Source organism: Sceloporus occidentalis, unplaced genomic scaffold (genome assembly GCF_023333645.1).
Source record: "Sceloporus occidentalis isolate IW3139 unplaced genomic scaffold, rSceOcc1.0.p SCAF_5, whole genome shotgun sequence".
Classification (NCBI taxonomy): domain Eukaryota; kingdom Metazoa; phylum Chordata; class Lepidosauria; order Squamata; family Phrynosomatidae; genus Sceloporus; species Sceloporus occidentalis.
Window position 1 is genome coordinate 114,079,344 of NW_028316985.1, and position 17,306 is coordinate 114,096,649.

The window sequence follows — 17,306 nt, forward strand, 5'->3', positions numbered from 1 at the left end:
GTGATTCCAGAACAGATTACATTTTTGCCTTTCACCAGGGGATGGTTCTTTTTTTTAAAATAAGTGTTAACGTACAGTACTTACAGTATCTATATTGACCTGTGGATAAGTAGACTCAGGTTGTTTGGGTCAATTTTTTTACTAAAATTTCTAGACTTATACATGACTATATACAGTAAATAACCCATCTTACTTCATCTGAATTCAAGCCTAAATTGGGATGCAGCTGGGTCCTACTGCAAAGATTTTGCTGCCGAAGCTGCCAGGCGAGTACAGCTCGGCTGCAGCCCGGGACTCAGGCAAGCTCCGGCGGCTATTTTTCCAAGTTGCAAAGCTCCCGGCTTTGAAACAAGATCTCAGGGCCTTGTACCAAAGCTCCAGTTTAAATTAGTTGTCTCCAGGTAGAGTTTTGTTTGAGTTTTAGTTACCCTTGCTTTTGATTCCTACTTTGGGTTGGCAAATGGAGACTAGCTGAAGCATGGTCATTTTTCCTGCTTTACAGAGGAAAATCCTCTCTTTGAAGGACTGCAGAGTCCAGTTACATGAAATGAGCTATGAGAACAAAGAGCAGGGCTTTGGTGTTGCAGATGTTAACACTAGATAGCAGATTGAATAGGAAAAAAAGTCACCTGGCCATTTTCTTCCCTGCTCTGGAGAGAGATACCACATTCTGTTGAAACTGTGGTAATAATTTCTAAATGAGTGTTTGTGCATATAAATTAGCACATGTAGATTGTAATGGTAATTTGAACCTTACTTTGTCCTCTTTTTCTGGATGATGTACTTCTTTTCAGGGAAAGATGATGTGTATGTTAACACTGTATTCTGGGGCGGGGGGCATGTTAGAAGTAGTCTTGTACCTTTATGTGTATACCATATTCCAGGGTTTTCCAAATACCCAAAGCTGAGTCTGGAAAAAATAAGATCACACAGACATACACACATACACACACAGTGTGAGTGAACTCTGTGATATCTTGTTTTGAAAATATGAGCAGTGTTCCTTCTGACATTAACCTCTTGACTTCAGAGGGAACTGTGTGAACACCCAAAGGAAGCAGAATATGATGCCAAAGCTGAAATTCAATACATTACCCTGTGACGAGACCTGCTCTCTTCACCCCTCTTATTCCTGAGTTATAAAACTTAAGACTTCTCAGAGAATATGGGTAGCCTGAAAGACACATCTCAAAGGACCAAGACAGGATATAAAAGAGAGATGTTTACAATCTCCTCCACCCCAAGCAGTGCTTATGGGAATCCATGTAAAAGGTGGATATAATTATTTTATGTGGCCCAACAGTACAGCCTATGCATTTCAATCACACCTAGGAAACATTACTGATCTGGACTACGATTACAAGAATCCCCAGCTAACATAGGTACAGGGATTATGAGAAATGAAGTCCCCAAGTTAATGTTTCCTATCCCTGATCTGACCCTTGGAGTAAGTCTGATTCAACTCACTGGAGGTTACTACAAGCTATAAAATAAATCAATGTCTTTCAGGCTAACCATGTTTTTGAGCTATTTTAAGTTTCATCAGACGTGATGCTAGCATTGCATCTGGGATTTTCTATTGCATATTCAATGGATGGAAAACAATGTCTGTATCTTTCCGTAGATATTTTTTTCCCAATGACATCAGCCTTAACTATTGCAAACTTTTCCTGCCTTGAATCCTTGTGCATGAGTACATCTTTTCTCCTTCAGCAAGGCCCAGTGATTCCCTCTGAGTGATAAGATACCTTCTTAGTTACTATTCTTTCTTTCATTCTGTTGAGTTGTTAGAGTGGAGCTGCTGTGCCCAGAGGAGACAGGTTTCTATGGTTGTGCATACGGATTGTTTTGACCAGCGCTAAACTCAGTCAATGCTGTTGTATTGCTGGTTGCACTGGCAACATCACACTGGTTCTAGGTAGTTGTAAAGGGAATCCTTGGTGAAAATGTAGCTTCTGTGCCCACAATGGGGAGATATCAACAGGCTTGGAGGAACCAAGGTTTGCAAACATGTAAGCATATGGAGGAACAGAAAATATTCTTAGCTCATACTGGAGTTAAGCAAAGATCTCTCAGACTAGACAGACAGATGACAAGTTCAGTCACAATTCTGCACAGCTGTAAAACAACATAGTGGCAGCAATGGCATATATTTCATAAAGCTTTGTGATCTATAAGCAAATATGTTTTGCAAAATTTGATTACTAGTTGGTAACAGATTATTCACTGAATCTTTTTTTCATTGTGGGGAATAAATAATAATAATAATAAAAGTTTTATTTTTATACCACCCTTCTTCAAATCAGGGCAGTGCACAGCAGAATTATATAATACAATAATCACCAAACAGATACAATATACAAAACCATATTACAGTAAAAAACAAACATTTTAAAAACATTACAGCCTCATGCCAGTCTACAGTGCTGGCGGAGAGAAGGGGGGAGAATAAATAGTCAGGGGGGAAATATTCAGGGGTAAGCCTGCTTGAATAAATGGGTTTTTAACCCCTTCTTAAATTGGGGTAGGGAGGTGGCTGCGCGAAGCTCTGTGGGCAGCGAGTTCCAGAGGCTGGGGGCCAAGATCGTGAAGGCCCTCTTGGAGGTAGAAACTAACCTAGCCCCCGGAACTCTTAGGAGTTGCTGTCCAGATGATCTGAGAGTGTGGGGCGGATTGTATGGGGAGAGGTGGTCCATCAGGTACCCTGGGCCCAAGCCATTTAGGGCTTTATAGGTAACGACCAACACCTTGTATTGCGCCTGGAAGCGAATAGGCAGCCAGTGCAGCTCTTTGAGCACTGGTGTTATGTGACTGGCCCTAGATGTATTAGTGACCAGTCGGGCTGCCATATTCTGCACTAATTGCAGCTTCCGGGTATGGTACAAGGGTTGCCCCATGTAGAGCGCATTACAGAAATCCAAGCGAGAGGTTACCAGAGCATGTACAACAGTTTCAAGGTCCCTCTGGCCCAGGTAGGGACGCAGCTGGCGTATCCGCCGAAGCTGATAACAGGTGCTCCTGACTGTCGCATCCACTTGAGATGTAAGGTGGAACGATGAGTCAAGGAGCACCCCCAGACTGCGTACAGAGTCCTTCACAGGGAGCGTGACCCCGTTCAGGACGGGTGGAATTACTGCCATCCCCGGACCAGGAGAACCTATCACAAGTACTTCCGTTTTCTCTGGATTGAGGCTGAGTCTGTTTTCCCTCATCCAGCCCATTACCGACTCCAAACAGGCCACGAGAGGAGAGATGCCATCCCCGGTCACTGCATCAGCCGGAGGCATAGAGAAGACTATTTGGGTGTCATCAGCGTACTGATAACCCCGCGCCCCATGTCTCCGGATGATCTCACCCAGCGGTTTCATGTAAATGTTAAAAAGCATGGGAGACAGAATGGCTCCTTGAGGGACCCCAGATGTTAGGGGTCTCCTGTCGGAGCACACGTCTCCCAGCTGCACCATCTGGAACTTCCCAGAGAGGTAGGACCGGAACCACTGAAGCGCAGTGCCCCCGATTCCCACCTCCACCAGGCGCTCCATGGTCTATGGTATCGAAAGCCGCTGAGATGTCCAAGAGCACCAACAGGGACACGCTACCCCTGTCGATGCCCAGACGGAGATCATCGACCAAGGCGACCATAGCAGTCTCAACCCCGTAGCCCGCCCGAAAGCCGGTTTGAAATGGGTCTAGATAATCCGTTTCATCCAGGATCGATTGGAGCTGGAGAGCAACTGCCCTCTCGATCACCTTTCCCAGAAATGGCAATAGCGAAACTGGCCGATAATTGTTATGCAACAGGGGGTCAAGGGAGGGCTTTTTTAACAAAGGTTTTACTATGGCCAATTTCAAATTCGATGGAAATTGCCCATCCCTTAAAGATGTATTAATAATCCGGTGTAACAATGAGGTCACAACCGGCCCCCCCCCCTGTGCCGCTAGCCATGAGGGACAGGGATCGAGAGAGCAAGTTGTCTTCCTAACACTCCGAAGGATCCTGTCCACATCCTCGGTACTGACAGACTCAAACTGATCCAGTATAACTAAGTCCACGGACGCTCTGGATACCTCTGCTCTAGGTTCTGCTCTAATGCTGGCTTCTAGACCTTCGCTTATCCGAGAGGTCTTATCCGCGAAGAAGTTGTTAAATTGGTCGCAGCAGGCCTTTGAGGGTTCAAGGATCTGGTTCGGGGCAGGAGGGAGCTGAGTTAGCTCCCTAACTACCCTGAACAACTCTGCTGGACGCGACTCCGCGGACGCGATACGAGCACCATAGAACGAATTCTTTGCTGCCCGTATCGCCTCTCTGTAGTCCTCCAAGAGGCGGTCTAGGAGAGTCTTGTCGGCTAAGCGTAGGTGTTTCCGCCAGCGATGCTCTAGCCGTCGCAGGACCCACTTCCGTGCCCAGGGATCTTCCGTATACCAAGGCTTTCATTTGGAAGCGGGCCTGAGAGGGCGCTTGGGAGCGATCCTGTGTATAGCCCTAGAGAGACCGGTATCCCAGATACCAGTCAGGGCATCAACAGAGTCGCCGTCATTTCCAACCATATGCCCCTCTAGGGCTTCCTGGAACCTTTTGGGTTCCATCAGCCTTCGAGGGTGGACCATTCTAATAGGTCCACCACCCCCGGGAGGGATCTGGGTAGAAGCCTTGATCTTTGCCTCCACCAGGAAGTGATCCGTCCATGACAAGGGGGAAATATTAGATATTTCCACCCACGGATTTTCCATGTCCGTACAAAAAACCATATCGAGTGTATTACCCGCAGAATGCGTCGGACCCGAGACCAATTGGGACAGGCCCATGGAAGTCATGGTATCCATGAATTCCTGAGCCGCACCAGATGGAACATAGTTGGCTGCGAAGGGGATGTTGAAATCACCCAGGACAAGTAGCCTGGGTGTTTCCAGCATCAGCTCCGCGACCAACTGTGTCAGCTCGTTAAGGGAGTCTGTTAGCGCACGAGGTGGCCGATACACCAACAAAATCCCTAGACTGTCCCTGGCCTTCAGGGTCAAGTAGATACACTCGATATAGGAGGTTTGACGAACATGGTTCCTGGAAAGAGACAAGGTGTTCTTATGGATCAAAGCGACACCCCCCCCCCCCCGCCCACCTAACCTGGTCTGGTCCTTCACTGAGTACCCGGCTGGCAGGGCCTGAGCCCACACAGCTTCCCCTTCAGGCCCAAGCCAGGTCTCAGTAATGCAAGCCAGGTCGCAGTTGTTATCCTCGAGCATATCATGAACAATGTGGGACTTGTTCTTAATGGACCTGGCATTGCGCAGGAGCAGAGACAGGGTTTGTGGTATGGTTGGAATGACTCTCAGGTCCTTTAGAGGAAGCCGCTCCCACCGGCTCCTCCCCCTTTCAAAGACGCCGCGCCAGACGGCAACAAGGTCCCTCTCGCGCTGGGCGCTCTCAAGAGGAGAGCCACTCCCACCGGCTCAGCTCCTCCCTCCCAAGTTCGCCGCCACTGAGCGGCAAAGAGTCTCTCCCGGTGCGGGGGCGCGCCCAGCTGGTCTTGTTAGAATCCATCTAACACGGTATGGCACATGAACCTTGGCAGCAGGGCGTCACTAGGGTTGGTGTCATCCCAGTGCTGTAACTCATTCTGCCACCTCCAGCTGCCTTTCTGTACCTAGGTCACCTCTGCCATGGTGGGGGTGGGATGCTTCTGGCATTCCCTTCCAGGTCTGGTGGAGGTGCTGGCATGTGGGAAAGGGAAGTGACTTTTTTGCCACCTGGCCAGCAAGCAGCCCTGCCTAGACTCAGGAGGCAGCCCTTTCCCACCAGCATCAGCCAAAGGATGGCAGAGGCATCCTGGATGGTGGAAAGGGGTGATCGAGGGAGTCTCAGGAAGAACGGGAGCGACTGCCCTACTGGGTGTTCACCCCTTTGCTAGACGTCACACAGTATGCACCCGCTGCACCCCTTCTAGTGACACCCCTGCTTGACACTACCTTCTGGAAGAAGAAATGGGCCACTGGCAATTGAGCCAAAGCAGAATGTAAAGACTGGGTTCTGAAAGGATTGTGTGTATCATTGTGTTCCTTCCTATAGATTTATGTCAAATAAAATTGGAGGGATGCCAGGCTAACGATCCATTTCATTCCATTTGATGGCTCCAGTAACATCCCAAGTTGTGAAAAAAATATCCACTTGGAAGAAAGTTTGAAATAGAAAATTGGTTAAGAAGAACAGACAGGTTGCATTGAACTGGTTAACCTGACTGCTGCAACTATTGCTGAAAGAGGTATAATAAACTCAGTTGGATAGTTGCCCTACAACATCTTGCTAGTTGAGGTCCCAAGTCACAAGACATAGAATCATAGAGTTGGGAGAGACTGAACAGAAGATTGTTGACAACATGTATGACTTTTACCCTGATGGTACAAACAGGGAAGGAAAGTGGAAGTTAAAATTGCATCCAGGTATGCAAAAAATTAAAAAGTGTTTTGGAGGAGTGGTGCATTTGTTCAAAGGCTTTAAATGGGAGTAATTCCAACAGGTCTGTACATGCTGTGTGAAAGAATCAAAGCCATATTGGGTGGGATATAAATAAAATTTTATATTATTATTATTATTATTATTATTATTATTATTATTTCCAACTTAAAATGTCAGGACAAAACAAAGTTGCAGTGATTTCAGAGTACTCAAAGGATTTCAAGACCAAGAGACAACAGAATTAAACAATTAATAGAAATAGAATTCAAAGACATAGCTGTGTTTCTGGAAAATCAGTATTCAAAGGGGTCTTGTAGCACCTTTGAGAGTAAACGGAAAAAAACAAGTCGATAGTGTGACATGCTCAAGTCTCTGTAAACTCATGCTACCAACTTCTTTCTTTGGCTCAAGTCTATGAAAGCTCATGCTACCAACTTCTTTCTTTCAGTTAGTATCAAAGGTGCTAAAAGATCCCTTTGCATAATGAATTGTTCAATAGTGCAGAGGGTGCACATTATTACAACTAATTGGACAGAGGAAAAGGCAGCTTAATAGGTGGAACCCAGGAGCAGACAAAGCTAGAAAACTGACATAATACTAGGCAAGTCAGTTAGGGGTAATAGGAAAAGGTGGAGTCTAATTAAGCACCCCATAAAATTACTTTTTGCTGTTCAAACAGAAATCCATTTATCATAAAGGCAAACTGAAGGAAGATCACAATGTGTACTGGGAGAAGTAGGCAGTCTGATCATCATAATATTCAATACATCCACTCCTTTGAACCCACATTTTTCTGCTCCAACAGATACCCACTCACATTAACTATGTCACAAAGTGAAGCTGGGGGTGCATCTGCACAGTAGAAATAATGCAGTTTGGGACCACTTTAAGTGCTGTAGCTCCATCCTATGGAATCCTAGTTTTTGTAGTTTTACAAGGTCTGTAGTACTCTTCCAGAGAGTGCTGATGCCTCACAAAACTACAAATCCCAGGATTCTATAGGATGGAGCCACAAAGTGGTGCCAAACTGCCTTATTTCTACTGTGTGGATGCATTCTAAGTTAAAAATAAGGAAGGAAGGAAGGAAGGAAGGAAGGAAGGAAGGAAGGAAGGATCTTTACATTTTTAAAAAATTTGAATATATATATATATAAAATAGCAAGGGATTGGAGTTTGGTTGTTTAGGAACATCTCCACCTGAGAACAACAACCTCCTCTTTATTCTGAATTGTTGGTTATTATTTTTCTTTATCTATGCCTTCACTTCATTTTATGTTCATGAGATGCTGTGCTTTTTGCTTTTGTTTTTTCATAGAGACCTGTCTTTTTCTTAGCTGCCCAGATTGGATGAAAGTGAGAGGGATTGCATTTTAATGTTTTTCCCCTACCTATCAGATGCTAGCATTTGGGAATTCATGCTCTACATTTTTTTTTACTTGTCATACTAGATCCCTCTCTTTCTTCTCAGTTTGAACATCCAGTTTATGTAGTTGTCTAGAGATTTGAGAGTGAGAAGTGATAAGTATTTTTTTTGCCATAAATTTTCCTGTCAGTAGGCACTGGGCAAGTGAAGCAGAATATACAGTATGTATTTAGTTAGTTAGTTCAGTGGTGCCTTACTGCTTTGTAGTTTCAATGAATGGCTTTTCTCATTAATCTATTTCATTTGTTTATTCAGGAGAACATTTGCAAGCATCCCTAAGAGTTTTTAACACCACATGAAAGGATACTTGCTAATATATTTACTAAACAAATTAGAAAATGATGTTTGTATTATATATCCTTCACGAACTGAAGCACTCCATATGTATGGCACTTGGCTGTAAGAGCATCATGATACTGCCAAGGTCTAGATTTTTTCAAGATTATCTCTTACTTATGGAGTGTCCATTATTCTCTTAATTTGTTTCTTATTCTAGAATATAATAATAGAATTCTAGGTTGGTATCTCTAGGAGATCTAGGCAGACAGAATACCCAACCTCTTTCAAAAGAAAGCATGGACAGGGAAAGGCCATTTATTACCTGTGGCTTATAGAAAATACAGTGGGCCCTTAGTATCTGCTTGGGTTTGGTTTGAGGACACCAAAATCTGTGGATGATCGTCCCATGATAGGACAAGGGGAAAGTAAAATAGTGTCCGTTATATAAAATGGTGCCCCTTATATAAAATGGCAAAATCAAGGTTTGCTTTTTGGAGTTTATATTTTTTGGAATATTTTCAAGCCATGGATGCTTGAATCCATGGATAAAGAATCCGTGAACATAGAGGGATAACTGTAACAGCACACACATATCAGAGGGACAGAGTGATATAGTGGTTAGAGGTCTGACGGACCTGGGAGTTCCAGGTTCAAGTGTGGATCTCACTGGGGGCCGATCAGACTGACCCCTCTCTCAGACTGAACCCTTCCCATGCCTACACGAATGTAACCATAACAGCAATGGTTATTGAGAGTACTAAGGTTACGGGGCCTGGAAGGGCATGTGCTGATCTCCCCTTTTGTTCACATATTCATGTCAGATAACCCCCTCATTATATTATACTGCTCCAGTAAATTTCACGTACTACATGGATAACTATGGGCCCGAATAGACAGGCTAAAATAAAACTGCTTTGGGTCACTTTGGAGGCATGCTGTTTAAATGACACACACATCTTAAGAGGCCAGAAGCTGCACCAAAGCTGCGCTCTAGTCCTTAGGACTGGAGCATGACTTTGGCATTGGTTCTGGCCTCTTAGGACACATGCATCATTTAAACAGCATGCCTCCAAAGTGACCTGAAGCAGCTTTATTTTGGCCAGTCTGTACTGGTTTGTTTGTTTATTTATTTAAAGTCTGTACTTTTATTGTTCTTATGGGCCTTCAAATCAAGCAATCATTTATTTACGGTCATAGAGTAAATATAAAATAAAATGCATAAAATACATAAAAATACACACAAATACAACTAAATACAGCTAAAATTCATAACATGATAAATACAGATGGTTAACTGTTTCTGTCTGTATCCCTAAAATTGAAAGCCGAGAAAGGTAAAATGTTAAAATTTCATAGCTAAGACTAATGTTTCAGTGTTAAAATTCCCCCCTTAAAATTTGTCTATGAGTAGTAATAGCAGAGGCGCAGAACCTAGCAACCTTCTCTGAAATTTGAGCGTCCCAGTCCCCAAGTAGAAGGGAGAGATAAAATCTTCATGTTCTCCCTGGAAATTTGTATAAAATTTGAGTGATTAGACTAAAATGAATGCCTTGGTAAAATGGACAGTAAAATAAAACACGATCAGTTGACTCTATTTCTAAACATGGGCAAATATGCTTGTCAAATGGATTTTGTAAATATTTATCTTCCAACACACTTGGTAGCACATTAAAACATGCCATAGTAAAAGCATGTCTAAATTTGGAGATTATTAAATTGGTAAGATATATGGGACGGTCAAATGATACCTCCATATTATCCAGCATAGAAATGTTTCTATCTTCAAATCAATTCTGTATTATAGCAACCCTCTCATGGACTTTATAAGACGGGGGAACAGCAAAAATAATGTGAAAATCATGCAATTGTGATTAACATTTTCACATAATTGATTAAAGAGTCATTATTCTGGGAATAAACAGGCAATAAACAGCAACAAATCATTCATGGGATTTTCCTGTGAATGATTTGTTGCTGTTTATTGCCTGTTTATTCCCAGGACAATGGCACTTTAATTGCAACATTGTGTGAAAATGTTAATAGCGATTGCGCTATTTTCACACCATTTTAGCTGTTTAAACCCCCAATGTTCCCCATGTGATAAAGTCAAAAGGGTTTTCTTGGCCAGATTTATTCTGAGGAGGTTTGCCATTGCCTTCCTCTTAGGCTAAGAGTATGTGACAATGAACATATCCCTAATCCACTTGATGGGCTTGTTGATCCTTTAGTCTTCCTGAAAATTTCCACTTTTTCCTATTGATCACACATAGATGAATGATACGTAAAATCTGAAGTAGTCTTGTCTCTTCTTTCTCCCAGAATTATTATAACTGGGCTATAGTTCACAGAATAAAATCTCCTTCATAGGTCCAAAACACACTGGAGAAATAATCCAGTTTGAGACCGCTTTAACTGCCTTGGCTCAGTGCTAGGGAATCCTGGAAATTGTAGTTGATTGTGGCACCAGAGCTTTTTGACAGAGGACTAAATGTCAAACAAAACTACAGTTCTCACTATGTCAAGAGATCTTGTAGCGCCTTTGAGACTAACTGAAAGAAAGACATTAGCAGCATGAGCTTTTGTAGACTTCAGAGATGCTTTTAGTGGAGTGGAAACCAGGGATAGACAGTTTCCACTCCACTAAATGCATCTGAGGAAGTAGATTGAAGTCTAGGAAAGCTCAGGCTGCCAACTTCTTTCCTTCCATTAGTTGGTGCTACAAGATCTCTTTACATACTGCTTCTAGGGACTAACATGGCTATGTCTTTGAATTCTATCACAAAACTAGTTCGCAGAATTCCCTAGTGGTCTCAAACTGGATTATTTCTCCAGTGTGTTTTGGACCTAAGGCCCTTAGTAGACGATGTTAATATTGAACGTTTTGTGGTTCACTTGTCTTTTTTTGGGTTACTTTTTAAAACATCCAGTAAAATTTCCACATCAAAAAAACACCCATCCATTATTGTCTCTGACAGAAGCAGTGTTAAAAATAAAGCTTTTATTTATTATTTTATATGAGAAAATTTTTAGATATGTAGATAAGGATTTGTTGTTGTTGTTGTCTTTGTTTGTATACTGTGTCATTGTGTTATTATTGCATGGCGTTATTTTTTTACATGTCTATATTATGATTTTGTGATTTTTTAAATTTTATTTATGTGCAACAATAAAACATTAAAAATATTTTATTTATTATTACTAGGGAGAAATACAGCTTTGAAAGCCGACCTCTCTCTCTTTGTGTAACACTTATAAAAAAAGCCCTTCCAATGGTGACCGAGGAAGCTTTACATCTCCCTCGGTCTCCAATGGAGAGAAGCGCAAACACTGACAGAGAAGAATGAGAGGGAAAAAAGATTCCCTCTCAGAACCTGAGGCAACTTCGGACTGTACCAAAGCACCAAACCAAACAGGGGGGGACACAATTTATTTCATTGGCGTTGTGTGGAAAGAAAAAGTAGAAGAAAAGGGTGGGAAAGTTTTAAAAATAATTAACAATTAAATTGAAAAAAGTGTGTCCCCTCTGAGGCCTAAAGGAGAGGAGAATAAGAAGTGTGAGATATATATGAACCATGTTGTCGCCCCCCCGAGGGGCGGAATGGTTTGGCTGAGATTTGAAAGCAACGGCCGTAGCGCAGCCCTCTTCCCTCGCTGGCGGCGGTGGGCGGGGCGTATGGGCGGGGCGAGCCGACGCCCGTGCCCCGCCCCTCCCCTCTTTTCTCTTGGGACAGGAGCAAAGAGGCTCAGATTGGGAACAGACACAGAAGGAGGAGGAAAGGGTCTTTCTCTCTCTGCTGGGACCCTCGCGCATGCGCACTCTGGTGAGGAGCCTCCTCCTTCGCCCAGCAGGGTTTCTCTCTCTATGTGTCTCTATGGGATGGCAGAAGATTGATCAAACTGGGACGGTTATGATGCAGTGATAAAGAGTTTCTGCAGTGGACAAGCAGGCTTAATGATGACATTGACTTTTGCTTTGGAAGGTTTGTTTTAGAGAATGGGATGATTAGATAGGCATCTCTCTATCAAAGCCAAAAAGAAGGAGCTGGCAGTAGTGTGATGCAGCAGCTAATAAGGCCAATGCGATTCTAGGCTGCATTAATAGAAGTATATAGTGTCCCGTTCTGGGCTCAACAGTTCAAAAAGAATGTTGATAAGGTGGATTGTGTCCAGAGGAGGGTGACAAAATTGGTGAAGGGTCTAGAAACCATGCCTTATGAGGAGAGACTTAGGGAGCTGGGGATGTTTAGTCTGGAGAAGAGAAGGTTAAGAGGGGATATGATAGCCCTGTTTAAATACTTGAAGGGATGTCATATTGAGGAGGGAGCAAGCTTGTTTTCTGCTGCTCCAGAGACTAGAACAACGGAGCAATGGATTTAAGCTCCAGGGAAAGAGATTCCACCCCAACATTAGGAGGAACTTCCTGGTAGTAAGGGCTGTTCGACAGTGGAACACATTCCCTTGAAGAGTGGTGGAGTCTTTAAATAGAGGCTGGATGGCCACCTGTCAATGGGGATGCTTTGATGGAGAGTTCCTTCACGGCAGAATGGGGTTGGGCTGGATGGCCCTTGTGGTCTCTTCCAACTCTAAGATTCTAGGGCCACAATTAAAGTAGGTTAAACTTCTTTGGGCCGCAGGTGGGTTTTAATTAATTAATTAATTAATTAGGATTTGTTCCTGTTATAAATGTTAATTCCATCCATCTCCTCCACTGCCTTCCCTCCTCTTCCACTTGGACATCTCTTCAGGAAAAATCTGGGCAGCAGAGAAACCTTGCAGCAGGGCAAGTATTTGCCTCTCCCCCCCCCCTCCTCCTCCTCTTCCACTTTGGGAGAAAGCCAGGAAGCAGAGGAACCTTGAAGGATTAAATGGTTTCTTAACTTCCAGAGTAAGGGAAGAATTTGGGGTACAGCATGGATGGTGATTTCCTTTGTTATTGGAGAACTTTCTGATTCTGATGTAATGACACTTCTCCTGCAGAGAAGAAGGGGAGAAATTCACTTGGGAGCAGATCTGCTGGAAGGCTGAAGCCCTGCGGGGGTTTCTGAGAACTGTGGTGGGCAGAAACCCTGCACTTGCTAAATCCTTTATGCTTTGATATTCATACCTGGCATAGTTTTATGAATCTGGGGAATGCCAACTAATCCTTGTCCTTTTAGGTCCAAGCTCTGTTTAGCTCCCGTGGTCTTGTGAAGGCTGGATGTGGATTTTGTCATTGGAAAACTGTAACCTTAGCAGACTATTCAACGGTCGCTTAGGAAGTAATTGTGAAGATTTCAGACTGGAAGAAAGTATTCCAAGGGCTGTTTTGCACACAGTGACGTTTCTGTACTGAGGCTGAGAGTGTGTCACTTGCTCAAAGTCACCCAAGGAAATACACTAGGTGGATAACTTAGGGCAAGTCGCACTCTCTCATAGAATCATAGAATCATAGAATTGTAGAGTTGGAAGAGACCACTAGGGCCATCCAGTCCAACCCCCTGCCATGCAGGAAATCCAAGAAACCTCCTCTGAACAAATCTTGCCTAGAAAACCCTGTGACAGGTTGGCCTTAGGGTTGCCATAAGGCAGAAACAACTTGAAGGCACACAGCAGCAACAGAGTGATGTATTTGTACATGCACATGTGTTGCACATATGTTACCAGTTGAATACAGGAGAGGCTACAATGATTTTAATTGGCTCTTAATTCTTGACAATTAAGGGTGTCATTATCAGAAGAGTGTTTGCTAGTTAAGGACATATACAACTTTGATATTCCAAGGAAATGAATTTGTGTGAAGCAGTCCTTAATGGTCTAAGCTGGGAAATCGGTCCACAATTATCTGATTATCAGGGAGACTTCTACTGGCTTTAAAATCATTTTAAAACAGCATTGTAGCATCTCTTGTATTCAGCTGATAATACAGTGGGACCTTGGTATCTGCAGACTTGCCATCTCCATATTTGAAAATCTGTGGGCGGCAAGCCCGCAGTACCCTCAATAGCAGCATGTGTGCATGCTGCCATTGGAGACAACGGAGGTTTACCTGAAGTCTTTTTAAAGACACGGCCATGCAAGTTTCTCGCAGCATGCAAAGGAGGAAGGGAGGGGAGAAAAATAAGGAAAAGGCAGCATCTTTAAAACTAACTTGTTTTTATTTTAGCATGAACTTTCATGAATATAAACCCACTTGAAATGCAAATCAGACACAAGATCTGAATCATGATTCAGATGCAAGATGTAAGTCATGTCTCTTGCCCTAAAGTTTCAAAGGGCTTCTGGATGAGGTGATACTAATCCTTTAGATCTTTATGGTGATCAGTTACTGTTGATGTGTGAAAACAATAAATCTGCTTTCAATAAATCAGTAAGGCAAAATTATAACCAGCAAATGTCTACTACAAGATAGACTGAAAACAAAATGACAGAACACCCCTACTTGTCACCTACAGTCTCCAAGTGAGACTACACAAAACACATTATCATCAAGTTATAGTTCTGGAAAATAACGTAGTCCCCCTCACAAGCTCTGGAAGGCCTTTAAACAGCCTCCAAATCATAATAACTACTGGTACTCACAACAGGATACATAACATAGATGGTACTACAAGAATAAGACCATGCCACAAGCCCAGATGCCAACTTTGTTCCCACATCTACGGTAGGAACAATATTACAGGGGCCAATAGCATCACATATCATAACCAAGGTGCATTTAATTTCCTCCAATGTGATATATGGCCTTCACTGTCACCAGTGCTTGTCTACACTCCAGTTGACAAACAGGACAGTCTTAACACAAGAGGATAAATGGACACAACTCTGACATTAGAAATGGCAGTACCCAAAATCCAGTTGCAGAGCATTTCAACCTTGGACATTTAGTAAGGGATTTGCAGGCCACAGTGTAGAAAGAAGCTAGAAGACTAGAAAGAGAAGTAACTGAATTGAATTAGATCCACACATTCCACTCCATTAGCAAAGGGATGAATAAAGATAGTGGCTTCATGGTACACTAAACACAATACAATAGTCTTTGCTACTGCACATATAACAAAAGGAATCTTCTCAGAATTTTGAACCCAGGGAAACTGACTTGTTTAGCAGATTTGTTGCTTTTGCACACTAATACATACTGACCATCGTAAAGATCTGAAAGACCTGTGTCACCTCACCCAGCCCTTTGAAACTTTAGGGCAAGGGACATGATTTGCATCTTGCAACAGAATCATGGGTTTATAGCCATGAAAGTTCATGCTAAAATAAAAAAGTAAAAATCTTTCTGGATTCTATCTATAACATTCTATCCCACTCCCTCAACTGCATAAATATGCTTTATACCTGAGGCTTTACTATCACTCTGTATGGCATTTGAGAAAGTGGGTTTATATCTACAAAAGCTCACTCTAAAATAAAAACGAGTTGGTCTTAAACATGCTGCACCTTATTTTTTCTCCCCCCACCCTCCTTTTTAAGGCAGGTGAGTTTCCTGAGAAAACTAATCTTTTCTATTACATATTTCTTCTACGCTTAAATGATGAATCACTGCCTCACGTGTTAGCAACATCACTCTGCTACAGCAAGAACAAATACCATGCAGTCTTTTGGCTCTAATCCTGTGGTAATTAATCTATCTGAACAGCAAGTACAGATCCTGGGCTGGCGGTAAAGATGGTGTTGCATTACTGTTTGTAGGTGCTCCATAACTGCTGTGAAGTTTAGGTACAATGTGGAATGAAATAATAACTATACAACATAGTACAAAAGCATAAATCTTATGTTGAGTTATTTCATCACTACTACTTTCTGTGCTGCATAATTACTTTGTTGCTCACAGCTTGTGTTGTTCAAGTTTCTTGGATGGGTTCATATTACAAGTTATGGCATTTCAAGCACTTCTTGTACTTAAACTGGTACAAAATACAGATAGGTCCTGGTAGTGTGGTTTCTAGGATCAGGTGGCTGAAGAGTTTCCTATTGTTCATGACTAAACCGATGATTTCCCGTACTGGTTGTTTGCTGTTGTGGGTTTCATAACTCCCTATATTGGCTCCTGTATTTAGTTACAGAAGCTGATTAAATTGGATAACTGATTTTATTTTACTCTTGCCCATGGACCATGGAATGGGAGAGGGGACAGGAGGCATCTGAGATCTCCCTAAGACTAGACTGGGGTGGGGTGGGGAACCTCCCCAAAAATGACCTGGAAAAATTGGACTCCCAAGGATCCCATGTTGAGTCTCTTCAGGCATTATCAATCAAAAGTGTACCAGAATGTTCAAGCATTAAGAAATTTTAAGACATCTATAGTTGTTTAGCCTTCCTAGGAATAATAAAGGCTTCCTGCAATGTAGTCTGTGCCCACTTACGTGGAGTAAGCTATACTGAATGCATGGAGGGCCTTTCAAAATGCACATTGTACAGTGGGCTCTTGTTATTCGTGGACTTGTCATCCATGAGTTTGAGCTTCTGTGGTGATTCACTTTTTGCCAGTCAGCTGAAGATTTAATAGAAAGTGTGTAGAAAGGGTATAGTTTTTCTACTTCAATACATGCCTGATTATACTGTAAAATGCATATGTGGTAAAGATAGCAACTGATCGCGACTATATGTGCATGTCACGTTTGGCTTTGTATCCTAATTCCAGAAAATTTAAAGCCATGTTCAAAGTCAAGCTCCCCTCAGTTTCCCACCCCAAAAAGTGCCACTGCAAAAAAATTGGGGAAGATTGAAAATATATGCAATACTTATTTATATATACAATAAGTATTTTAATATCAAACTTGATGTTGTTTTATTACTTTAGCAACCTGCAATGTTTCATCCATAATTTAGCTAGCATATAAAATTGTACTATTTGACTTAATCATCATTATTATTATTTTTTAAAAATAAAGGCCATATTTTTTGCAAGCAAAAATTGAACATATCATACTGCAGCAAGAGCTGCAGACTGTTTTCCCACATGCTACCTAAACACCTGGATCTTATCTTTTTGGCCATCTGAGAAGTATGAAAAAATGAAAACCAAAATATCAGAACAAACAAAACAAAGTGTATTTTTTTCCAGTTGAGGACTCAAGATAGCTTACAAAAGTTAAAAAGATAGAAGTAGCAAAATTCGCATTGTATAAAAGTTAAAAATACAATTGAATTAAAAGCATTACCATTAAA

General features: G+C 42.3%; 1 protein-coding gene across 4 annotated transcripts in view; it reads left to right on the top strand.

Moving 5' to 3' along the window:
- The first annotated feature begins 11,814 nt into the window (after window positions 1-11,814).
- The window catches only part of NSUN7 (NOP2/Sun RNA methyltransferase family member 7), a 35,472-nt gene continuing 29,980 nt past the window's right edge, over window positions 11,815-17,306 (top strand). The window contains exons 1-2 of one of the 4 annotated variants that reach the window (XM_089525156.1): window positions 11,903-11,974; window positions 13,310-13,533. Coding sequence is in view for 1 of the 4 variants with exons in the window: in XM_089525158.1 (XP_089381284.1) it covers window positions 11,827-11,974 (148 nt within the window). In the remaining 3 variants the exon portion in view is untranslated. Of the gene's footprint in view, window positions 11,975-12,007; window positions 12,134-13,309; window positions 13,534-17,306 lie in introns of those variants that run through there. The other 3 variants (XM_089525158.1, XM_089525155.1, XM_089525157.1) reach the window with 3 other exon arrangements.